The 25,441-nt window shown below is 40.2% G+C and overlaps 1 protein-coding gene across 2 annotated transcripts in view; it reads left to right on the top strand.

The window, feature by feature from the left end:
• Positions 1-24,573, top strand: part of Smarcc1 (SWI/SNF related, matrix associated, actin dependent regulator of chromatin subfamily c member 1) — a 142,281-nt gene extending 117,708 nt beyond the window's left edge. The window contains exons 26-28 of one of the 2 annotated variants that reach the window (XM_046436403.1): positions 8,496-8,757; positions 19,369-19,545; positions 22,075-24,573. In XM_046436403.1, the coding sequence (XP_046292359.1) occupies positions 8,496-8,757; positions 19,369-19,545; positions 22,075-22,166 (531 nt within the window). In that variant the 3' untranslated portion in view covers positions 22,167-24,573. Of the gene's footprint in view, positions 1-8,495; positions 8,758-19,368; positions 19,546-21,497; positions 21,810-22,074 lie in introns of those variants that run through there. The other variant, XM_046436404.1, reaches the window with a different exon arrangement.
• The last annotated feature ends 868 nt before the right edge of the window (positions 24,574-25,441 follow it).

The following is a 25,441-nucleotide window of genomic DNA, read 5'->3' as shown; positions in this document are numbered from 1 at the left end:
TCTTAGAGGGCAGGGACTTACTCATCTGTCTTCTTTAACACAGAACTGGCGCATCATAGGCCCTTATTTAAGTATCTTGAATGAATTCATGCCAGCATCATTGTCAAAAGTTGAAAAAAATGGAAAGGAAAATTGGCCCTTGGAGGGTTTAGTTTAATATGGAAAATAGTCACGAAAAGAAATACTAGTAATACAGAGTGTTCAGTGCTATTGGGGAAATAGAAAGGAGGAATCCCTGGGAGATGCAGAAAGGGAAAGGCTATCAGAGAAAATTTCTAGAGGTGTTGCTTTAGGGAATGAGTATTTGTGTTTATCCTTAATAAGCTTTTCTTTTGTCATTTTGTGGAGTCTCTTAGGGGACTCTGGCAATAGGGCTACAACATAATGAGTTATTGGCACATGCAGAATTCCAGTGGTGCTTAAGTAGTTACCAACAGCAACCAGATGCCTTATTTTCATTCATGAAGCCTGAGTGATTTATTAGCCTTGAATGTTGGGGTGACCCTAGCTGAGCTCTTATAGAACAATGTCTAGATTGTCCAGGGGCTCTTCTCTTAGCTCTAAATCATTTTCTTTTCAGAGAGTGAATTTATACCACCAGTCTTTTACACCTGATAGAACTGGTCTGTCATCTAAGAATAGTAGAGCCCTTATTCTTTTCCACTTCTGTTCATTGGCTCCCAGACACCCAGCAGCAGTATATAATGGCTTCACTTCTCTTAGCTCATCAGTTTTCCTTCTGTTGTAAATTTTTAAAAAATTTATTTACGTACTTATTTGGTACTGGGGATTAGATTAAATCCAAGGCCTTAAACATGCTAGGGCAAGTACTGTAACACTGAGCTACATCGTATCCCTTTTTTTCAGACATGACCTTACTAAATTGCCCAGGTTGGCCTTGAACTTGGATCCTCTTGCCTTAGCCTCCCAAGAAACTAGAATTACAATCATATCCACTGTACCCAGCTTTTTTGTAATTCATCTCAATCCTCTATAAACTTTCTAAAGTGGGGTGTCACTGTTTTCCTCAGATTGTTCTGATCTTCTGAGGATTAGCAGTCCTCCTGCCTTGGCTTCCCAGGTATCTAGGATAACAACCATACACTATCACACCTGGCTCTGACTTTTTTTAAAATATTAAATTCTAATCAGAGCACACAAATTATTTTACAATATAGTATCTGAACAAAACAGCACAACTGAAAATGGGAAAATACTGACACTATCCAATACACAGGGCTGCTCTGCTCAAATTTTTTGGAATCGGCTACATTTAGTACAGGAAAATTCTTTGTACAGGACAGCCCTTAACCCTGCCTAATGAGTATCAATAGCTGAACTCTGTTATTTACCTATTACTGCATTAAAAATTAACAACAAAGCTTAGTAACTAAAACCAGATAATATTTATTTTCTCACATGGTTTCTGAAAAGTTATTCAAAACAGCAAGAGCGTGGTAAAGCACCCCAAAAGGGAAACCTATTATCTCAACCTGGAAGATACATCACTTCTGTTGTACCTTCCCAGCCACACAGACCAAGCCTAGTGGGTTCAGCAGGGATGGTGTACATATTAGGAAGTGGATGGTTAGAGGTCAGCTTGGAGACTTGCTTTGACAATGACCAGAATTAATCCTTTGAACTTCAAAATGTCTCCTGTTCATTTTTTGCACAATTAAAACATGAGTTAGCCAGGTGCAGTGACACATACTTGTAAGTCCCTCTCCTGAGGCAGGAGAATCACAAGTTGGAGACCAGCCTGGGCAACTTGGTAAGGCCCTCTCTCAAACTAAAAATAAAATAGGACAGGTGTTATGGTGCACGCCTGTAATCCCAGTGGCACAGGAGGCTGAGGCAGGCATATCACAAGTTCAAAGCCAGTCCCAGCAACTTAGCAAGACCCTGTCTCAAAATTTTAAAAATGGCCAGGGATATAGTTTATTGATTAAGCACCTCTGGCTTAAATCCCTGGTATCAAAATTAAAAAAAAAAAAAAGAAAGAAAGAAATAGTATTGGGGGTATAGCTCAAGGGTAGAGCACCCCTGGGTTAAATCTCCAGTGGACAGGGTTGGGGAATATGACCTGTTTTTCTCCACCTGGCACTAGTACTCTGTTCTGTGAGCAAGTAAAGCCATAACTACTAATCTCCTGGTGATTTTCACACAGAACTATTTTAAAGATGAGAGAAGGATGGCATATGCCTGGCACAGTGTTTAGCACATAGTTAATGTTCAGTAAATATTTATGTGCCTTCTTTTATGCACACCAGTATGCAGCAATGATATATGAATGTTAAATATTTATGAGCTGTTTCTGGCTTTGTGAATATTAGGTTACTCAGTGTGTTAAAGCATTTTATATAGATTTTCTCAGTTTGGTGAGACCCAAGCAATTTAATCTCCAAAAATTATATAAGGAAACTATAAGCAAGGAAATACTTATGCTTTGAATCTCCCTGTTCAAGAATCCAGTAGTGATGCTGAATGGCGTAATCTTAATTTCTTCATTAGTTCTTCTTAGAGATGAGACAGGTAGGTTATGAACTTCTGTTCACACAGGTCAAAAAATGACATGCCAGGTCTTAAACCCATGTTACTTAGCAGTCTGGATTTATGTAGTATTTTATAATTTATAACGAAATAAGCCATTTTTATCACATTTTAACCTAGGGACTCTGAAGTAGGCAGGTTTTGTCATCCCCTTGTGAGTCAATAAAGCTGATGCTGTGGAAAGTGAACAGATCCTCTGGTTGTGGAGCTTCCCAGCTCCCTAATTTCCTTGTGCCTACCGCATTGCCTCAGTTCAACATTTTGGGGGGTGGGGTGGGGTAAGGGGCGTTACTCACTGAGTTACTGAGGGTGTTACTAAATTGTTGAGGCTGACCTCAAACTTGGAATCCTTCTACTACCTCAGGGTCCCTAGTCACTGGGATTACAGGTATGCACCACCATACCTGACCCTCAATTTTTAAAGAGCACTCTTACTTGCTTAACCCAATACACAGCAGATTCAGCATAATTTTTCTTTAATTAAACATTTGGTTTTGTTTAAAACAGATGTGAAGGTGTTTTTTTTCCCCCCAATACCTTAAAATCGGGTGTTCTCTTGAGTCTTAAGTATTTGGTAATTAAGAATAAGGATGTAGGGCTGGTGTTGTAGTTCAGTGGTAAAGCACTTGCCTCGCATGTGTGAGGCTCTGGGTTTGATCCTCAGTATCACACAAAAATAAGTAAAGATACTGTAGGTTCATCTACAACTAAAAAAAAAAAAAAAAAAAGAATAAATAAGGATATAGACCAGGCATGGTGGCACATGCCTGTAATCCCACCAAACTTGGAAGGCTGAGGCAAGAGGAACACTAGTTTAAAGCCAGCCTCAGCAATTTGGTGAGACCCAAGCAATTTAGCAAGACCCTGTCTCACAACAAAAAATAGAATAAGCTAGGGATGTAGCTCAGTGGTTAAGCACCCCTGGGTTCAATCACCTATACCAAGAAAAAAAGAAGAAGAAGAAGGATGTAAAGATTTTAAATGTTTTATAGGTATCATTAGTGCTCAGCAGCCATTGTCCCAGTGTTCTCAGTGTTAATAAGAAGGAAGGCAGTTAAGGAATTTACAGTCTGTCTGGGAGATGGCAAAGCAAGAAGCATCGACTCCTGTCTCCAGAAAGATGCTGCTGGACCAAGCCACCGTTATTTAGTGCCACACTCAGGTCACACTCAGCAGTCAGGAAAGCAGATTTTAGACAGATTGTGTTAGAAACTACAACAGTCTGGAGACAGCCAGAGTACCTGGACCCTGCCTATAGCAGCATTCACATTTTAATGTTTTTAAAAATAAAAAAAGACTTTTTTTTTTTGAGGCCAGTGAGAATTAGCTTTGGACTAATTACTCTGTGAGTCTCTGGCATTTATTTGGCTAGGAATAAAAATTGTGTTACCTCCAGAAAATAAAGACATTGAAGGACGCTCAAAGCTGTGAGAAACCCAGACCATGTGCTTAAAGAGGTGAGAGGGAAGTTGGGGCGTTTTACACATCGAGACCAAATACTGTAAGGTAAAGGGGCAGTGAAAATTCAGAGAAGATCGGCTCTGGCTGACATGATCTTCCTTTCAGTTTATGATAGCAAGAATCAGTCTGTCAGCTGTATTGTAGAGAGTAAACTATAAGGTGGCAAAGTCAAACTGGGAAACTAGTGGGAAAGCTGTTGGGATAACCCATATAAGACGATGGTAATTTTAGGCCATGCTGGCAGCAACGAAAAAGAAGGAAGTGGAACTCATACCCATCAAATAATCAAGTCCTTTGTTTCATATGCATCTTATATTATTATTCCAAGATTAATAAAACCATACCCAGAAGCAGATTCACTTCTGAAGCACAAAGATGGATACCCTTTTGAAGCAAGCACATTGTAGCAAAGACAAGATGACCAGACATAGTAATAGAACAGACTGACCCTTTGGGATTCTGCCACTGGAAGCATATATGGAAATAGAAAATGTAGTTGTGTTTTTTCCCCTCAGGTAATAAGGAATGGGCATATCTGTTTTAGATTTGGTTTCTTCAGTGAATGACTCCCTCACTGATACCAAACACTGAAAAGGAAGGTGTGATTATTTATTTTAGTTCTGAGGACAAGAACTAATGCCTTCAAGTCTAGGCTTTTCAGTCCTTGGCAGTGAGGATGGGTTTTTTGGTGCCCACCATCTTTTCCCCTTTCCCACCCCTCCTCCCTGCGTTATGCAAATAGAGATTTGGAGAAGAGCTTTGTGTGCACTTCAGCTGCACTTGCAGCTGTGTCTGCATTTGGTGTCTTGATGTTGAAAAGTGCTCTGTTGTAAGTTCCGCTTGGATACAACTGCTTTGTACATACACAGTGTAGGAGCACAGAGGAATAGGAAGGCAGGGTAATGGTGCTGTGGGGGTTGCCCAGGGGCTTCAGAGCAGGGTACAGGCAGCCTTGTATGAAACTGGTTCCCTGAAGCCACATTGGAGTTCTGAAGAAAGTTAACAGGTTCATTAACACTGTATTTATGTGAGTAATTTACAGTTTGGCTTTTGAGCCTTGTGTACATAGTCCTAGGAAATGGAGAAGGCAAAGAATGAAATCACAATGTCTGTAGGACATAACTTGTGGAATGTTTGGTATTTTTTATTCCAAATTGTTGTGTGTGATGTAAAAAATTCAAATAATAAAGTGAATTTTAAAAGGTTTTGTTGTTGTTGTTGTTGTTGTTTTCCTTCTTTTTAGTACTAGGGATCAAACCCAGGACCTCAAGCTTGCTAGGCAAGTGCTCTACCATTGAGCTTCACCCCCTATCCCCTGTGCTCAGTTTCATTACTAGAAATAATCACTATGAGTTTACTGTTTTTGGAACATTTTTAGTGGGTGTATAAGTGTGGTTATACTTAATTACTTTTTTTTTTTCCCCCTGAAGCAACTTAGACCCTGTCCCAAAATAAAAAACAAAAAGAGCTGGGGATATAGCTCAATGGTAAGGCACCCCTCGGTTAAATCTCCAGTTACCCCCCGCCCCCCCCAAAAAAAAGTGCTTTAATGATTGTCCTTACACACGCTTACTTAGGTACAGTTTTCTAGGACAGATTTCCAAATATCCAGTCACTGGATCATTAGTTGAATGCATTTAAAATATGACCAGAATTGCCAAATTTCACTAAAAAATCCCTAGTTCACATTCTTTCTAATTGCCATGAAAGTGAATGCTGTCTTCATTTGGATTCAATAAAAATAAGGTGTCCAAAATGAGACAGATATTTCCTTTGCAAGCTGAGGCCAGGATGTGGCCATAAGCTTTACTACTTCTACCATAAAGTAGAAATGGCCCTCTTGGAGCCAACTGGGAGCCTGCTGTCTGAGCATTACTCTGATCTCAGGGGACCTGTTTGTTCCATATTAGAGCTTTAAGGTTAAAGGAGATTCTCTTTGAGGTGTATATATGTGTTTAATCACTTACACTTTTTCATGTTTCTAATTACTTTCTCTTAATTACTTCTTATGTTTTAAAATGACAGATGAAGTTCAGAAATAAATAGGATAAAGGTTAATTCATATCATAGGTGAGAAAACTGGGCAAATTTTTCCTCCCATCCTCTCAATGATAGATTTCCTATTTCTTTCCAAGGTTAATACCTTGATGATAAGGTTAGACTCCAAAGAGAGAGGCTAGTGTGGTTATAGAAATCAAAACAAAAACACTGGTCTGGGTAAGAGCACCAACTTTCTCTTCAGTGACAGAAAAATCTCCAGTAGTAATTTAGCTTTCTCTTAAAGTAGATTTTGACCTAACTTCTGTAGTTCTTACACAACTGCAGGACTTCAGCCAAGTTGTCCAAACTAATTCAAAAAGAACATAGGTGAAGGGCAGCCTCTTAAATCTAACCTCAGCAAATTATTAGAGTCCTAAATTTCCTAGAAAGAATGATTAGAAGAAAGCAAAACTGAGAATCTATTATCAGAATCTAACATCTGTTGCCGCCATTTATCTTTTTCCTCACTTGTGCGTGCATGCCTCTTTTTGTACTATGACACCTATCATTTATCATGGAATTCCCCTAGTTGCTACTCTTGCTAACCAGTGATGCTTCTCATTTCATTCTACATTGTCTTCTTCCTACACAGGTCTCTGCTAAGAGCCCAGATTCATAGATTAATTCTCATGCTTATTCCATCTAGTTTTTGCAAATTATAGTATGTAGTATTTATCCATAGAACTAGCTGCTCCCAAAACCAAAAATGTTGACCTTTCCCTACCCCATTAAATGCCAAAGAATAGCACTGTTCAATAGATATAAAATATGAGCCATACATGTACTTAAACTTTTTTAGCAGCCATTTAAATTTTTTAAAAAATAAATGAAAATTTATTTAGGAGGCTGAGACAGAAGGGTCACAAGTTTAAAGACAGCCTCAGCAACAGCAAGGCAATAAGTAACTCAGTGAGACCCCGTCTCTAAATAAAAACAACAATGTGGCTCAGTGGTTGGGTGCCCCTGAGTTCAATCCATGGTACCAAAAAAAAAGGAGGAGGAAGAGGAAAGAAAATGTACTAATTTAATGCAATATATAAAACTCTGCATACTGCAATCAATATGAAATTGTTTTTTCTTTTTTTTTTTTTTTTTTTTTTTTAATATTTATTTTTTAGTTTTCGGCGGACCCAACATCTTTGTTTGTACGTGGTGCTGAGGATCGAACCCAGGTCGCACGCATGCCAGGCGAGCGCGCTACCGCTTGAGCCATATCCCCAGCCCTGAAATTGTTTTTTCTTACTGAGTCTTTAAATTGTGGTGTACTTTACACTTTTTGGTTTTTGTTTGTTTGGTTTTTTGTTTTTTACAAAGGGGTGGTTTATTAGGGATGTTTACTAGTCCAGGGATGCTTTGCAATGGAGCTACATCCCCAACTCTTTTCTTGAGATAGGGCCTCACTGAGTTTATGAGGCTGGGCTCAAACCTTCAGTCCTCCTGCTTCAGCCTCTCAAGTCATTGGGATTACAGGCATGTTCCATGGCACCCAGCAGTACATCTCATCATTTTTTATTGGCCACATTTCAAATGCTTAGAAACTGGGTGTGGTGTATGACTTCTTCAAGGAACAATGCAGCACTAGAAAAGATTTGCAGTAACTTAGATCTTCTAATAGAAAATGATGGGGTGGAGACATTACTGAAAAGGAACAGATGTATTAACCTCCTTAATATATTAAATAACCTTCTTATCATTATATCACCTACTTCCAGCGATCTAGATTTTTATTTTCTTTCATGATCAGTTTGATTTTCTTTCTGGGCCCTACATGTACTGAATTAATTTAAGATAGACTCCTTTGGCTCAGCTGTTATTAGGCATATGATTTCTGAATTTGCTACACATGTAATTTATTTCTCTTTTGAGTCCCAGAATATCTTGAATATTGAAATGCCTATATTCTTCGAGATTCATATACATTTTTATTCAGGCAACTAAAATATTCTGTAAATGTGTTATCCAGCATAATTTTGGGTGCTGTAAAAGCTACGATTTGCAATGGCACTGCCAAAGTTCCACATAGAGAAATATGTCTTTGCAGCTAAGGCTATATCAGCTCATCCAGAGGATTTAACTCTGCTGTTATATTCTAAAATACACAGTAACCAAAAGGATCACATTCAGAAGAGAGCACCTGGGAACGTTGGGTGGACTTGGCAATATATATATATTATATCTCCTGAGTAGACCCAGAAAGTAATAGCCCCACTGGCTGAAGATGACAAGGATAAGCAGATTTTCAGAAAAAGACCCTGTTTACAGTAACAGGTATCCAGATGGAATTTGCTACTCAAGAACTAATGCCTGTTCTCTCACTTTAGATGGTGTAGGAGGCAAGGTAGCTATGTTTCTCTGAGGCAGAGGGAGTTAAGGCATCAGGTATATATTCTGTGTCATCCTATCCTGAGATCCTTTCCTATATCATTTCTTTTCCCCTTTTACAGTTAGAACAACAGAGGCAACAGTTACTTACTGAACGCCAGAACTTCCACATGGAACAGCTGAAATATGCCGAATTACGAGCCCGGCAACAAATGGAACAGCAGCAGCATGGCCAGAACCCTCAACAAGCACACCAGCACTCAGGAGGACCTGGCCTGGCCCCTCTTGGAGCAGCAGGACACCCTGGCATGATGCCTCATCAGCAGCCTCCTCCCTATCCTCTGATGCACCACCAGATGCCACCACCTCATCCACCCCAGCCAGGTGAGGTGAAAGCTTTGCCCATCGAAGAGACTTGTGACCATCCCATGTCATAGATTATCAGAGGGATCAATCATGTGGGTGATGTTTTCTGACAAGGCCTGTTCAAAATTTCCCTTGTCATCTAGGAAGTCATAGGCATGTGAAATATGATTTTACCATCATGTTTTTTTTCCCAATCTTCTTGGTTAGATACTTTTTCCTTGGGTGGGTCAGACATACTGAATGGGTCAGATATACTGAATGGCAGTATATCTCAGGGTTTCTTAAAATTTTACCCTTAAAGATAGATACAAAAAGAAAACTGCAATAGCCAGGTGTGGCAGCACTTACCTGTAATCACAGCCACTCAAGACGTTGAGGCAGGAAGATCACAAGTTTAAGACCAGCCTCAGCAGCTTAGTATACCCTGTCTCAAAGTGAAGAGGACTGGAGATTTAATTCAGTGGTAGAGCACCCTTGGGTTCACCAGGGGAAAAAAATAAGGACAAATAACAATAATAATAAAATAGCAGTGAACTTTCATGACCCAGCTTTGTAATCATTACCTTTTTGCCATTTTTGACTTTTCATTGTGGAAATCTTCAACTGAAGACAAAAGGAGAGATTAGTATAATACCTATAAACCTGTTACAGAGCTTCAGAATTATTGATGTTGATGATGAATTTTTATATGTTCCTCCTCACTTCAGAATGTATCTTTTTATCCTCCCTCCCTTCTTTCCTTCCTTCCTTCCTTCCTTCCTTCCTTCCAGGGGATTGAGCCTGGAACCTTACACAGGTGCTCTACCACTGAGCCACGTCCCTGGCCCACCTTCCTTTTTTTTTTTAATTTAAGGCCATTTAGGTGTTGAAGAAACCAGGTTTTCCACACTCTGGCCATACTTAATTGTACACTTGAGGTGTGGTATCATTTGTCCCCCTCTCTCTCCTTTCCCTTCCATACATGTCCCATAAACCAGAGGATTGCTGTGAAGATTTTATTAGGTTCTAAATAAAATTAAAGGCTGGGGTTGAGGCTCAGTGATTAAGCACTAGTGGGTTCAATCCTCAGTGCCAAAAAAGATCTCCATCAGACTTCACCTGATAGGTTTATTAGTTGCCATTGAGAATTGCTCCCTAGATCAGTTATTTCATTGGGCATAATAAATAATGAGATTTCTAAATTTATTATTTATATTTATACTAGTGATTCTTTTTTTTTTTTAGAGAGAGAGAATGAATTCCAATATTTAGTCTTTAGTTTTTTTTTTTGGCAGACACAACATCTTTGTTTGTATGTGGTGCTGAGGATCGAACCCAGGCTGCACCCTTTGCCCTCACAGTCATTCTATAAAATTTTTAAAATTGGGGGCTGGGATTGTGGCTCAGCGGTAGAGCGCTGGCCTAGCATGGGTGGCACCCGGGTTCGATCCTCAGCACCAAATAAAAATAAAGGCATTGTGTTGTGTCCATCTACACCTAAAAAATAAACATTCAAAAAAATTTAAAATTTTGTCTTCTACAGGAATATACAAGTGCCTTACCCAAAGCTAGAGTTTGTGTTTGTTAGATTAGAATGCAAATACTGTGGCCAGGGCATGTAGAGGCAAGCTAAGATAAATATAGAGTGGCTCTTAGAAGCCTGCAGAGATCCCAACATAGTAACATCCATCAGTTGACCTGACATCCTCAAAAGACAGATTTTTAAATCTTTATGTGAAAATAACCAGATATATTTTCCTATGGAAACTGTGACTGAATATAAAATTATGATTTCACATCTTGCATTGTTAACATAAATCTTTTATTTACAACCCAAAACATGTTGTTATTAGTTAACTGTTTTTATTGACTTTACCCTAAAATAGGACAGAGTTGACTTTGATCAGGGAAGTGTTCATTTGCTCACACACACCTGTTACTTTGTAATTATGGAATTTACTACCATCATTAAAATTGCCACTTGATCTAAGTAGTGTTTGGAGACAGTCGTAGAAATATGACATGTTGAAACATAGGACACTTTCTTCCTCACTTCTCTCTGTCCACGTGAACAGAGGGATCAACAAAGTGCAAATCACCGAGTAATTTTACAAAAATAGTTATGGTTGTAAAATTAAGTTCCTGGAAGTTTACAGCCAGCCAACCTAGTAAAGTAACTGAAGAAAAATATATTCAAAAATTTTTTTCCACCTGGGTATGGTGGCACACACCTATAATCTCAGCTACTTGGGAGACTAAAGCAGGAAGATTGCAAGATCAAGGCCAGCCTGGGCAACATGGCAAGACCCTGTCTCAAAGAATAATGAAAAAAGGGATGGGCACAATGGTGCATTCCTGTAATCCTAGAAACTCAGGAGGCTAAGTCAATTCAAGACCAGCCTCCACAATTTGGCAAGACCTTAAGCAATTTAGTGAAACCCTGTCTCAAAATAAAAAGAGTTTGGGAGCTCAGTAGTAGAAACAAAAATTCCTGAATTATGGGACAGATTTTTAGGGGAAGTTCACTATGACTACTTGGTATTTGGTTCGTGATGGTGTTGAAGCATCATATTCACAGTTGCTATTTACAGAGAACTCCTTAGGAATTCTAGCATCTGTATTTAGCTTATAAAAGATGGGCCTAGAGATGCGTCCTGGGTACACCTGATGTTGGTACACCTGACTCTTCACCCACATCATTTGACTTCTTGTTGTCCTCACTGAACAGTTGAAGACCTGGTGTATGGTAAGACCAAATAACCCTGCTGCCCAGCGTATTCAGGTTTCACACTGAGCTCCATCTGATTCAACAGTGAGGCCGGGACAGAATACTGAGAGGGGTTCCAGCAGACGCAGATTCTCCTCAGTAGGTGATACCAGCAAATGACTTGACAAAAATAGTCTTTAGAAGAGAAATAGGTCATTTTTCCTTTTCATTTTCTAACCAACATAGGCATTTCTACATTTTTTTGTAATTTGTAAGAGAAAGATCATTCAGTACAAGATGAGAATTGTTTCTTTTTCCCTTTTTTAATCTATGTCAAGTTATTCTCATAATTTTTTTTGAAACATAATGTACATATGGAAAAACATATGTCATAAGTATTTCTTTGCTGAGTTTTAACAAAGAGACACGACCTATGTAACCAACACGTGGAGGCCTCTATCATAGTCCCCTCAATCTCTTCCCCTCCCAAGATACACCTCTCCTGACTTCTAATACCATTGATTAGTTGAGCTGGTTTTGAATGTTGATTGGATCATAGTGATTTGTTTGCTTGTCTGGCTTTTACTCAATACTGAATATGTGAGCTGAACACAGTAGTGTATGCCAGTAATCCCAGCTAATCAGGAGGCTGAGGTAGGACCAGTTTGGGCAACTTAGCAAGACCCTGTCTCAAAATAAAAAGATCTGGAGATGTAGCTCAGTCTGGCAAAGCACTCCTAGATTCAGTCCTCTGAATCACATAATAAAAAATGAAAAAGCATTGTATATATAAGATACATACATACATACACATTGTTGTGAGTGGTTGTACATTTGTTCCTTCTGTTTGCTGAATAGTGTTACACAGTGTGGCTATTCTACAATTTATTAGTCCATTCTCCTGCTTATGAACATATAATTGGTTTCTAGACTTTAGTTATTATGAATAGTTAAAAAATAGCTATAAACATATGTGAGCAAATGTCTTTTGTTATACATATGTATACATTCCTGTTAAGTTTGTCCTTAAGGAGTAGAATTGGGTGTGTTCCAAGGAATAGGTCATAGAATTTGTGTTTTTTCATATCACTACATGCTGTCAAAATGTTTCCAAAATGGCTGTGGCTTTTTAATAGTATATAAAGAGTTTTCAACAGCTCAAAATTTATATAACTGATTTTTATAATTGCCCCTTTTGTGGGGTTGCTTTGGAGTTTGAATTAAATTAGTATGTTATAGAGTAAAATTGGGGCTGGGGTTGTGGCTCGGTGGTAGAGTGCTTGCCTTGTACACATGAGGCACTGGGTTTGATCTTCAGCATCACATAAAAATAAATGAAGAAAATAAATATTTTTGTGGGGTTGGAGTTGTGGCTCAGCGGTAGACTGCTTGCCTGGCATGTGTGAGACACTGGGTTTGATCCTCAGCACCACATAAAAATAAATAAAATAAAGGTAGTGTGTCCATCTACAACTAAAAAAAAAAAAAAATTTGTTTTTAAATATTGTGTCCATTTACAACTAAAAAAAAAAAAGAAAAAAAGTAAAATTAATAGCAGTAGTAAATTAAATCCAGTATTTTAGGATTGCCTTCATCTTTCCAGTTCAGAAAAAGCTAATTCTACCAAGTCTGGTACTTGGTATTCTAGTGTTAGCCAAAGGGGCCTTTCAAATCAAGGCATGTGAGATAGTCCCTAATATGTGTTTTGGGTAAACAATGTCTTCAGTCTATGATTTTACACAGGTGTAAGTTAAGAGCAGATCCTTCCAACTTACTTTTCTTAGTTTTAGAAAAGTTAACAGGTCACAGCATTTATATTAGGAGTTGAGGATAATTACCCAGGTAACTTTTTGGTATTTATCCAGAACTTAACCATGTGTAAAAGGACAGGAAAAATCAGCCTCTAAATGACAGCAAAGTTGGAGAAATGTTAGGAAGGAGGGTCAAGGAAGATTTACTATCAAGTGATTAATTTGTCCATCTCTTAGCCTGTGTTTCTATGCGTATGTAATTTTTCTCTGCAAAACTGTCCATCAGTTAATGGTAGAGCCCATTAAAGTAGTAGTTCAGTGTTGCAATAAATCCATTAGGCTTCAGACACTGATGGGCTTGGACATCAGAATAACTAAGTTGGCACCCATATATATTCCATTTGGTTTGTCTCTAACTCTTCAGCTCTTCTTTTTTTTTCCCCACCCACTGCCTTTATTTAATTCATTTACATGCTGAGAATTTTTGTATGATTTGCCCTGTCTTCATAACTTCTCTTTCTGGGCTTTTGTTATTTGGTCCTACTTCGGGGAACTTCCTATCTCTGATGAAGTATCCTGTGTTGGTTTGTTCCCACCAAACAAAAAGCCTAGAGAATTTTACATAGTAGAGTGTTTCTGCTGTACAGTTGGCCCACTGTTTGTTTTTTTCTCAACTTTAAAAATACATACCATTGCATTACATCCATTTTCATTTAAGCTATAAAATAGTATCAAATGGTTACCAAATTAAAGACTTCCTAGTTCTACCTGTAAAACTGCCATTATAAATAGCACAAAATGAATAGTTATAATTACAGTCTTTTTTCTTTCTTGGTACCAGGGATTGAACTCAGGGGCACTCAACCACTGAGCCACATTCCCAGCCCTGTTGTATTTTATTTAGAGACAGGGTCTCACCAAATTGCTTAGTGTATCACTTTTGCTGAGGCTGGCTTTGAACTCCCCATCCTCCTGTCTCAGCCTCCTGAGCTGCTGGGATTACAGGTGTGTGCCACTGCATCTGGTTTAATATATTCTTGCATGTATATCGTGTCCCCAACCATACCCTGGGCTGTGGTGTCCATGAAAGCATGTGGAGAACCACAAAGGAGAATAACTTGAGTGGTTGCTTTTGCTTCTTAAATTGTCTTTTATTGTGTTTTTTATTGAGCAGGGGGGCCATGCTAACTACTAGGAATCTTCTTGAAGGTGAGGTGGTCAGGACTCCAGGGGCTTTGGCACATGTTCAAAGGAAGGTTACCAGCAGGGGCAGTAGTGCACACCTGTAACTCAGGCTAGTCAGGAAGCTGAGATTAGGAGTATGACAAGTTTGAGGCCAGCCTGGGCAACTTAGCAAGACCCTGTCTTAAGATAAAAATTTAAACATACAGGGTATTTTGCTAAGTGGTAGAGTGCTTTTCTAGCAAGCATGAGGCCCTAAGTTCAATCCCCAGTACCTTAAAAACAAGAAAAAGATTTTCTGTTTTTTGAGTTCAATCAGAGGAAATAACAGCAGGATCTAGGTGTTTGGGAGGCTGAGACAAGAGGTTCTCAAGTTCAAGGTCAGCCTGGGCAATTTAATTCAGCAAGAGCTTCTCTGGAAATTTAAAAACTTAAGAAAGGGAATTACATGAGTGGTAGAACACCCCGGGGTGAGGGCGGGGGGGATGACAAAAACCTAGTATGTAGGTGCACTGGTGAGCTCTGCCCTTTCTATGCATTATGGTAAAAGAGACTCTCAAATATTCAGACCTTGTGGGTCTCATTTGAGCCATCTGCGTTGGAGAAGCCTTTGTATGAGCTCTGTATGTGAAAAGCGGAGGTTAAAGAGTACATTGATTTAAATCTTCCTAAGTTCTTCATTATTAATACTGTAAAAAAAATTTTGGAAGTACCTAGAAAAATCAAAACAGGAAGTGGTCTGATTGAATGAGAATTCAGACATGATAAAATGTTATATTAATGATAAAACTAGAACATTTTAAGCCGGGCATGGTAGCACACACCTGTTACCCCATCTGCTTAGGAGGATTTTTTTAGGCCAGTGTAAGCAACTTAGTGAGACCCCTGTTTCAAAATAAAAATAATTAAAAGGGCTGGGGATGTTGTTCAGTGGAGTCAGTCCATAGTACCACAAAAAAAAAAAAAAAGCAAGAAAAAACTAAAACATTTTATATTGGTCAGTAAAATATGGTTTGAGAACATTTCAAAAAGGTATTAAGCATTTGGCCTCCCCCCCCACACCCAGCCTCATATAAGTCAGGGTCTCAATATGTTGCCCAGGCTGGAATCTTGCCTCAATCTTCCAAATATTTAGGATTATAGGCACATGCCACCATGCTCAGCTCAAATACTTAGCTTTTTAAACCCCTTCATTAGACCTACTTTACAGCCCTATGTATGGGAAATAGTACTTAGGAAATCATTATAACCCATTGTTGCAGGCTTACTCTCTGAACTCAGTCTCACCCTGAAGAGGGAGAAGGAATAGCTCATCATGTCAGCTAATCTTTTCTTATCTGAAATGCCTTTGGTTCTCCTTGTATCATGTGATAATAGAGCTACCATACCCTTTGTAGAGGAGCAGGTTACCCTCACAAAGAGAACAGTGAGGGCCCAATTCTTAACAAAGAGCATCTGTGGCAGGCACTCCCAGGAAGCTGCTGTGTACTGTGGGGAAGGAACATCCTGCAAGGAGTCTGGGCTTCCCCTCACTTAGTCTTGATTGTGCTATTTTCGTTTTCCTGGGGACTCAGCCAAAAGATGTACTGTGGACAGTTAGAAATGGATTGATGAAATGTGCTCAAGATTGGGTGTCCATAGGTTCCTTTCACAGCTTCTTCTAATATTCCAAGGATGAAAATGAAATCTTTAACTAGTATTCCATTAGACATGATGGATTTAAGTCTTTAGTAAAATATCAAATAAATCTGAGAGACTGTGAGGGATTTTCTACTAGCTAAACCTAATTTTAACAAACCATTTCATATTTCAGGCTTCAGATGCCTGCTGTTTTTTTTTTTTTTTTCCTTCCTTTTCCTTGTATGTAGGACAGACTCCCCACCATCCTATGCTTTGCTACTTCTGTTTTGAAGTGATGTCTCTCTCACCTCCTACTTCTCCCTATCTACTGGGGAAGAAAATGCCCCTTTTTTGTAGTGGGGATTGAACCCAGAGGCACTTAACCACTAAGCCATATACCCAACTGTATTTTGTATTATATTTAAAGACAGGATCAGGATCTCACTGAGTTGCTTAGCTTTTGCTGAGGCTGTCTTTGAACTCGCAATCCTCCTGCCTCAGCCTCTCGAGCTACTGGGATTTCAGGTATGCGCCACTACACCCAGTTCCCTGAGTTATTTTTAATGGAAAATATATACTTACCCTTTATTTTGTTTAGTAAGATTTCCTCAGGGATTTCATGTTTCTGTGGACCATACTTCTTTGTACTGGTAAGAATTAGTAGGGTAGACACTCAGAGGTGTCTCATCTCTTTCCCTGTCTGCTCTCTAATTCTACTGCCCCAGGTATACCAGCCCCATGAGCTATATAGCATATGACAGCAATAACAGGACAGCACTCACTCTTGGCATATTCTTTGCTTGCCTGAGATGTTTGCGTATGGTTCAGAAAAGGAAAGTAATTATTTTTCCTTTAGCATCCTTTCCTCTTTGCTGCCACCCTTCCAAAAAGCCATTTTTCTCTCATTGCCTAGAGAGCCATGTCCCAATGGCTCTATGACCCTCTCTGTGACTGTAGGATAGAGAAACACTTTCTTTGGGAAGGTTTTAAAATTTGCAGTAAGTGAAAACAAAAGGTTTTTTGCTTGGTTGATTTGCTGTTGCCTTGAGAAACTCAAAATTACGTTATCCAACTATTGCCATGCGGATATAGGGAAATAGGTAATTGGGCCAGTGCCACTGAGCCTGTAACTTCAGAAAGAGCAAAATCCTGTGAGCTCATCCCAGTGCATGATGGACAGGCATTACCTCATGGATCTGTCAGCACGAATGCTGCTCTCTTCATGATTATTTATGTTGGTGTTAGAGAGGGATGTTCCTGGGAATTGAACCTAGGGCCTTGCACATTATTACCACTGAGCTATACCCCCGGCTTTCTTTCTTTCTTTCTTTAATTATTTATTTATTTTGGTGACAGGGGCACAGAGTAATGTAGTGCAGAGAGAATTGAACTTTGAGGAATTTTGGATCTAATTTACAATTCCCTCTATGATTCTATGACCATAAAAAAGTCTGTTGAGGGCTGGGGTTGTGGCTCAGTGGTGGAGCGCTTATGAGGCCCTGGGTTTGATCCTCAGCACCACATAAAGGATAAGTAGACCTCATTATCCACAAAAGGATAAATAGACATCATTACCTTAGTACATGTATGAAGACATGAATGATGTGATGCTACTTGGTGTACAGAGATATGAAAAATTGTAATCTATATGTGTAATATGAGTTGTAATGCATTCTGCTGTCATAACAAAATTTTTAAAAAGGATAAATAAAATAAAGGTATTAAAAAAAAGAAGTCTATGGATTTCTCTGAGATGCTTTTATCCTCTATAAAATGAGAATATTGGAGAAGCTAGTGACATAATAAGGCACTTTACCAAATAAAGACTTCCTCTGATTATACTGAAAACCCTAAATAGGTAGGCAACTATTTAACTTTACTTAGTATAATCTCAGGAAACTGAAGCTAGGGGCATGCTGAATAACTAACCTAGGGTAGAATGAAATCAAAGTGATTTTGCAACTGTTTAGTGTCCAGGCTGCATCATCTGTACTTTCCCTGTTGATGGTACTGGGTTGCTACTGACTGGGATTGTCCCATGGACCCAGTATTCAGTCAGGGGTTTTGGCAAATCATACTTTACTATAGACATCAGAATATAAAACTCTGTCCTGTGAGAAGTGATTGAGACCGAACTGTTGTGTATCATGTCACTTATGTGAGCACACACCTGGAATATTCTTCCTATTTCTTTCTCCCTTACCCAGTATTGGCTCTGGCTTCTTTGTAAAGGTATTCTTCACAGCTCTATGGTTAAGTTTTCTAGAGTGAGAGACTGACAAGATGTTCCTTCTGGCTCATGTAAAGCTCTGTCCAATCTGAACTTGGCGGAAGGAGATGTGCCTTTCTAGCATGTACCCAGGCTAGAATTCTGTATTTCTGACCTTAAAAGTAAGCCTCTGCCTACATCTATGACTGCCTTCATGCTACAATGACAGAGTTGACTAGTTGTTCCAGAAGCATATGTCCAGCAGAATCTAAAATATTTATTGTCTCTTTAAAGAAGTTGTTTGCTGAAAATTTCTTTTGTAGTGGGACACTGGGAATTGAACTCAGGGGCACTCAACCACTGAGCCCCATCCCCAGGCCTGTTTTGTATTTTTATTTAGAGACAGGGTCTCACTGAGTTGCTTAGGGCTTCCCTAAGTTGCTGAGGTTGGCTTTGAACTCATAATCCTCCTGCCTCAGCCTCCCAAGCCACTAGGATTATGGGCATGCGCCACTGCACCTGGCTGAAAATTCTTAAAGCTCAGTGTGAAACTGAATACAGGAAATATTTTAGTTTGTTTCTTGTCTCTGAGGTCTCCTGTCATTACTTTGAAAACACTTGGAAGAGATGGAGTTGTCTATTTCCCCCTTGTGAATCTCTCAGGTTTGTGGTTCATCATAGGCTTATTAGGGAGAAATTTTTTGTGGATAGGACCTGGAGATTCAAATCAGAATCCTTGTTTAGTGGGTTTCAGACAGACCTTTCTTCAAAGCCTGTGCATGAAGCAGTCTGGACTAAGCTGCAGTTCTTGGACTGTGAACTAATTTCCCAGCAAAGTTCTCTGTGAAACTTTGTGTGTCCTCATGAAGATGTTTGACCATCCACTGTTCACCCAAACTAACTACAATGAATATTTTCTTTTAGGTGTGCTTTCTTTGTAATTGCTTCTTTACCACTACCTGCCTATGCCAGAGCTTAGAATAGATGTTCTTCATTAGCTGCTCCCCAAATGAATGAACAAATAAAAGTTGATCATAGAGATTATGAGTTATCATTGTTAGATTTCAGATCCTTGGGAGGTTTGGTATTTGTCTGTATTTAATAGTTTCATGCATTGAGTTGATCCATTTCTAGTGCCCTTTCCTAGTGTACTTAACAATACTTTGAATCTCCTTCTACAGGTCAGATACCAGGACCAGGTTCCATGATGCCTGGGCAGCCCTTGCCAGGCCGCATGATTCCCACTGTGGCAGCCAACATCCACCCTGCTGGGAGTGGCCCTGCCCCTCCTGGAATGCCTCCTATACCAGGAAACATCTTGGGACCCCGGGTCCCCCTCACAGCACCAAATGGCATGTGTAAGTAGCACAGTAGGGAGACATGTTACTTCAGGGTCTGCCTTGGGCACTATAAATAAGGGAGGAAGGCTTTGTTTTCTCAGAACAAAAGTCCATGGATGACCCTGAGGTTTGGCAGGTCCATGGACAGTGCAGTCTGTGACAGTGTGTTCTAGAAGATCCATTCTTGATCACTGATCTTTAGTACCCCTGATGGGCAGGTTTGTAGGTGACATGTGTGGAATGCTTCCATGCAATAAGGCTGCACTCTCAGCACGGAGATCTGTGAGAAAGTCAATAAGATATTCTTCTCCCACTCCTGTTTAAACCCATCTGGGTCAGGTGTGGTGGTACAGGCCTAGAATCCCAGTTTCACAAGTGGCAAAGGCAAGGATCCCAAGTTTGAAGCCATTCTCAGCAACTTAGCAAGACCCTGTCTTAAAATAAAAAGTAAGAAAAGGATTGGGGACGTACCTCAGTGGTAGAGCACTCGTCTAACAATCATGAGGCCCTGGCTTCAATCCTCAGTACCCACCCTCCCCACAACACACACACACTTTGAATCTCAACAGACACATAGAGCTACTGATTGTTACTTTCCCTACACAAGCCTTTTAAACATATAGGATTCAAAGTGGTAAGTATAAAGAAGAAAGGAAACCAGTTTGGAGTAGTAATAACAAAAGTTTCTTAGGGATCTTTTCCTTAATATATTGATAGTGGCTGCATAGAATAAGGAGGGACTATTCAGGAGCTGCATAGAGGAGGAATGTAAAGTCCGGTGAACCCAGTGGAAAAACACTGGTACTCCTCAACAGCACCTGTTTGAGGGTGTGTGCAGAGGCCCAGTAATTTCTCCCATAAGCCCTTACTGTGCTCCAGCCTTGGCCTCCAGAGGCTTGCTTCCAAGGCTCTGGCCGCCCTTTACTCCTGTAGACCTACTCAATGAGTGTGATCCCACAGTGTATCTATTGATCAGGTACCCCAGCCACATCCATAATCTTTGGTTCATTTAGAAGTTCATACATTTTGCAAGAAGTTATCTCCTATTCATAAGACAGAAATAATAAGAAACATAATAATCCCTGACCTTCAGAAGCTTTAGTTGAGAAAATAAGAAATGAAAAGTTGAACAAGATTTACTGAGGTTATGGGAGACTACAAGAGTGCCTTGAATGCACTCTAGTTGTCTAGGACACTTCCTAGGGGAGAAAGGCAAACTTCATGTACAAAGACATTCTTCTCTGGATCAATCCACATGGGCTAGACAAAGTAGGTTCATGAAGACAGGGGTTAGTTGGTGTATGGGATCATGATAGTAGGGGGCGGTGAAAATGATCTCCCCTGAGCTTGTGGTCAGATATATAATAGAGTGGGTTATCTTCCTTGACAAGAAAAGGCTTGAAACGTTTGCCAAGCCACCTCCCAGGCAGTACACAGATGAACTGGCCTTCCAAGGGACTTGACCAGTTTGCCATCCACAGTACAAAGATAACATCATTGGTCTTTTATCACTATTGTATCCTTGTGGTCCCCCATAGTTTGTGACTTCAGAAATCCCTCCTAAAGAGTCCTCAGTGAGACACCTTGAGAATGTGGAGGTTTCCGATGAAGTTCCCTGCCATAAATGAGTGATTGAGGAGTTCTGAGTTGCTGGCTTTTGTCCACACTGGATTGTTTCCCTTCTCCAGGCCTTAGTTTCCTCTACTTAAAGATAACAGAAGGGTTGGGATCCTTGGTCTTCACAATGCTTTGAAGAGCCTTAGAGGTTTGGAAGAATCCTCTTGTGGGTGGGGTTGGGCAAACTGACTGGTGCACTTTAGTTATTTGTTTCATACATTTTCATTTCTGGCAAGATCTAGAGATTTTTAAAACCCTGGATTAAATGATCTCTAGGGTTCCTTTGTACACTAAAGCAGCTAAAGTTGAAATAGGAAAGAACCCCAGACACTCACACTAATTGTTTCCTTCAGGACCTGACCTAGTTTGGGCCAGAAATCCGAGGACTGCAGTTGAGGAGCTGTGAGGGCCTCCCAGGAATATCCAGCTTGTCAGCAGCTGCCTCAGTGAAGTTCCCTGGCCCTGGTGGAGACAGTTAATCAGCAAGATGTTATTGATAATCTGTTTTGTGCCCAGCTAGACTAGACACTATGGGAGAAAGAAAAGTAAAAGTAAAAAGACACAGAACTTGCCCAGGAAGGAGCTTATTGTTTAACTGAAGAAATAAAACTAATAGAAAGAACCATTACAATATAATAAAATCAAAATACAATTAAGTTTCAAAATGGCCTGGAGTGATTTTTGAAAGGAATGGGCTTTGAAGGATGAGGCGATTGGAACACCCCACCACTCACATTAGGGTAAGCACATTCGTGGGTGAGAGTTCCTTTGTATCTATCCACATAGACCACGGTGGCAGCAATGCCTCATACGCCACATTGCTTGCCTGCCACAAAGAAAGTTACTTCCTATGTCATTTTTTACTGAAGAGGCTCTTTCCCAAGCCCTGTGTTTCCAGGAGTGACGAGTTACCGTTGGATGTGTTTGCAGATCCCCCTCCGCCACAGCAGCAGCCACCACCACCTGCAGATGGGATTCCTCCACCTCCTGCTCCAGGCCCACCAGCCTCGGCCACTCCTTAGCCTGGAAGATAGGAAACCTCTACGCCCACCACAAGCTGGAGTGGGGATGACAAGACTTGTGTTCCTCGGCTTCCTTGGGTTGTTTTTTTTTTTTTTTTCAGGAGTTTTCTTCTCGCAGCCCCAAGCACGTGTCCCATGTCCCCACTCCTCTTGCTACCCCTCTCCATGCTCTGTTATCTCTTGTGTCAGGTCCTCAGCTGACACTCAAGGGGAAGCCTGTGGTGACAGTGTGCCCTGATCATCTTAAAAATAACCCATACCTCCCCTGTCTTGGTGTGGGAGGTGTTGTCTGTTGATCTGCAGGTCCTGTCAACAGTAGTATTCTATGTCTTTATCATTTTTGCTCTCCTGTAGTGGATTTTTATTTGTTTGTTGTTGTTGTTGGGGGGGGGGTTGGGCTTTTTGTTTTGTTTTTTTTGTGTTTTTTTTTGTTTTGTTTTTTGGGTTTTTTGTTGTTGTTGTTGTTGTTTTGTCTTATGCTTCAATGGATAATCCTCTATAATTATTATCTTTTTCTCCTTGGTTATGGTTGTTTTAAAGGAGAGCATCCTAAGTTAATAGGAACCAAAAAATGGTGATGGGCAGAAGGAGATAGCCACAGGGGACACACCTTAAGGCATTATAAGTGACCTTATTTCTGCTTATCTGAGCTAAGAGTGGTGCTGCTGGTAAAGTTTCCTGAGACTTTTGCCATATAAACATGCACCAAAATTAAGAGAGATAGGAAGAGGCGAGGGGGATACCCCATTGATTTTATTCTCTTATGAGGGCCTCCACCTTGCCTGGCAGAACATAGCTACTTTAACCAGTATGTGGTAGAGGACAGCACAAATATAGAACAAATCCACTCCTTCCCTAGACTCAATGGATCTGGTTTTCTATGCAGATGATTTGCTGAATTGAGGGGTGGGTATTTTTTTCTGAGGACAGTGTGAGCTTTTAGGGTTGGAATTTGGGGAGGCATTCTTTAGTTCCCTGGGCTACCCAGGAAAGTTTAAGGAGTCTAGAGCAATGGCCTCCCCATGAACCTAGCCTACTATTCATTGTTTTATATACATTCTTTTTTTTTTTTTTTCTCTCTCTCTTTAAAAAGCCCTTTAAAAGAGGGGGAAAAAAAAGGTAATGCTAAACATTGTAGCTCATGGAACTTGGTTAGGATGGCTGGGGGTACAAGTCCCCAAACTACCTCTTGCAGTAGCCAGGGTGAGTGGAATTTCATGAAGCGGTACTTAAGGTTCGGGATAGGATTAGAAGAGTGGGAACAGATCTTCGGCCTCTCGTACCTTCTCCCTTCCCTTTCTGAGATTTCACATTCCATCTGTCACAGGGTTGTCAAGAAGGTACTGAGGGTACCAAGGACCTCACTTGGCTCCAGAGCATCATGCTTTAAGGTTTGGGGTGCTCAGGCTGGGAGGGTGGGTTGCCATTCCAGAGGAAGAGCCACAAAAATGCCTTAATTTGAGCCCATATCTACCCCTGCTGATGAGTGTCTTGAGAGTCTTTGTTTTGTCTTCTTGTCCTTCTTCCCTCCCTTCTATCATGAGTAGCAAAAGGGTGTTTTGGCAGATCTTGGTTTCCAAAGCGCCTGGCTTCTTCACTTTATGTTCTCAAGTGGCAGTTTCATTATTTAGAATGCAAATTAGAACATCTTTTTCTATGTATTTTCTAAAGCTTTACATATAAGAGGGTGTAGGGAGGTGTTTATAAAACACCATAGAACTTTTCCCCTTAATATCAGAAAGCAAAAAAATAAAACCACAGTTGAGATTTGCCTTTCAAACCCTCAGGTTTGCCTCTATCCAGGTGGCCCTGGTCACCATCAGAGTACTGGAATAGTAGAACCAAGGAGACCTTGTTCCTTTAATGTGTTTGTTCTAGACATTTGGCATGGAAGTGGAAATGAGCTTGTTCCAACTGGAGTTTACTTGCAACGTATTAGCCTCCAGAAAGATCCCAGTGCCTTTTGATAATGGCCAGGGTTTTCCCTACTTCCCTCCAGTTTTCCCAAAGGAAACTCATTCCAAATACTTACCTTTTCCGAACCTGGAGTCCTAGAAAGTGTAGTTCTGGTTCATACTGTGGTCCCTTGTAACCTCAGGTCTCTAATGTGATCACTTCGAATTTAAAAGATCCAGGTGGAAATATTTTTACTATGCCGATAATTTTCAAAGTACCTGAATTCAACACTGTTATGTTTCAGTATAAGTGATGACTTTCTTTTCATGTTTTTATCTGGTTTCATTCCTATATTACAGCCACCCAGGTTTTTTTGTTTGTTTTGGGGGGAGGGGGGGTAATATGTGGTTTTGTATAAACATGTTTCTCACTGTGTTATTATTTTGGAAAAATGAGAGGAAGGAGTTTTGAGAGATTGGAAGAAATGAATAAATGAAATACCATTTCTGGATTCTAGTCCCATTTTCTGCATTCATACACCAAGTTCATCATGTATCCAAGAAGAACCTAAAGATTCAGTCCCACCTGGTCTTGGTTTGCAGTTAAATTCTATGACTCCAGGCCACTTCCTTGACAGACCACCTTCATGATGCTTCAGGAGCATGCAGTTGATTGTGCCTTGCCCTTGGTCAAAGTGAAGAAAGACAAGTGGAAGTTGTCTAGAAAGGGTTGCATCCTGGTGCCTCTAAGTGAGCTAGAGAATGTACAGATTAGACAGCCCCACATTGGAGGCAGGCCTTGAGGACAGAAAAAAAGAGTGCCTAGTTTTCAAGATGCTATGAATCCAAGCATGATGGCTCAGCCTGTAAAATTCCAGCAGCTCCTGAGGCTGAGACAGGAAGGTTGCTAGTTCAAAGCCAGCCTCAGCAAAAGTGAGACACTAAGCGACTCGGTGAGACCCTATCTCTAAATAAAATACAAAATATGGCTGTAGCTCAGTGGTTGAGTGCCCTTGAGTTCAATGCCTGATACCCCCCAAAAAATAAAATAAATTTTAAAAATGGTATGAATCCAAAAGAAGAGGATTCTGTATGCCATGAAGTGAACACCCAACTCAAGAGAGTTTTCAAAAGAAAAGTGTGAATCAGGATCATCTTCACAGACAAGCTAAGGCTTGATGGACCCTGCTCTCAGCCACTGATGAGTTCTGGAGCCTTGTGTTTCCGGGGGATGCTGATGCTGGTCAGGGTATCATCCTTTGAGAACCACTGGTTAAGAAAGCTATGTGCTTGAACAGGATCTCTACAGTTCCCTCTGTGAGACCTTTCATCCAGTAAAACATTTAAGTACCTACTAAGTGCCAGCTATGGGAACTTGCA

The sequence above is a fragment of the Marmota monax genome, unplaced genomic scaffold (assembly GCF_021218885.2).
Source record: "Marmota monax isolate L192 unplaced genomic scaffold, Marmota_monax_Labrador192_F-V1.1 WCK01_AAM20220418_F8-fsc00021, whole genome shotgun sequence".
Classification (NCBI taxonomy): Eukaryota; Metazoa; Chordata; class Mammalia; order Rodentia; family Sciuridae; genus Marmota; species Marmota monax.
This window is presented reverse-complemented; position numbering and strand designations above follow the sequence as displayed.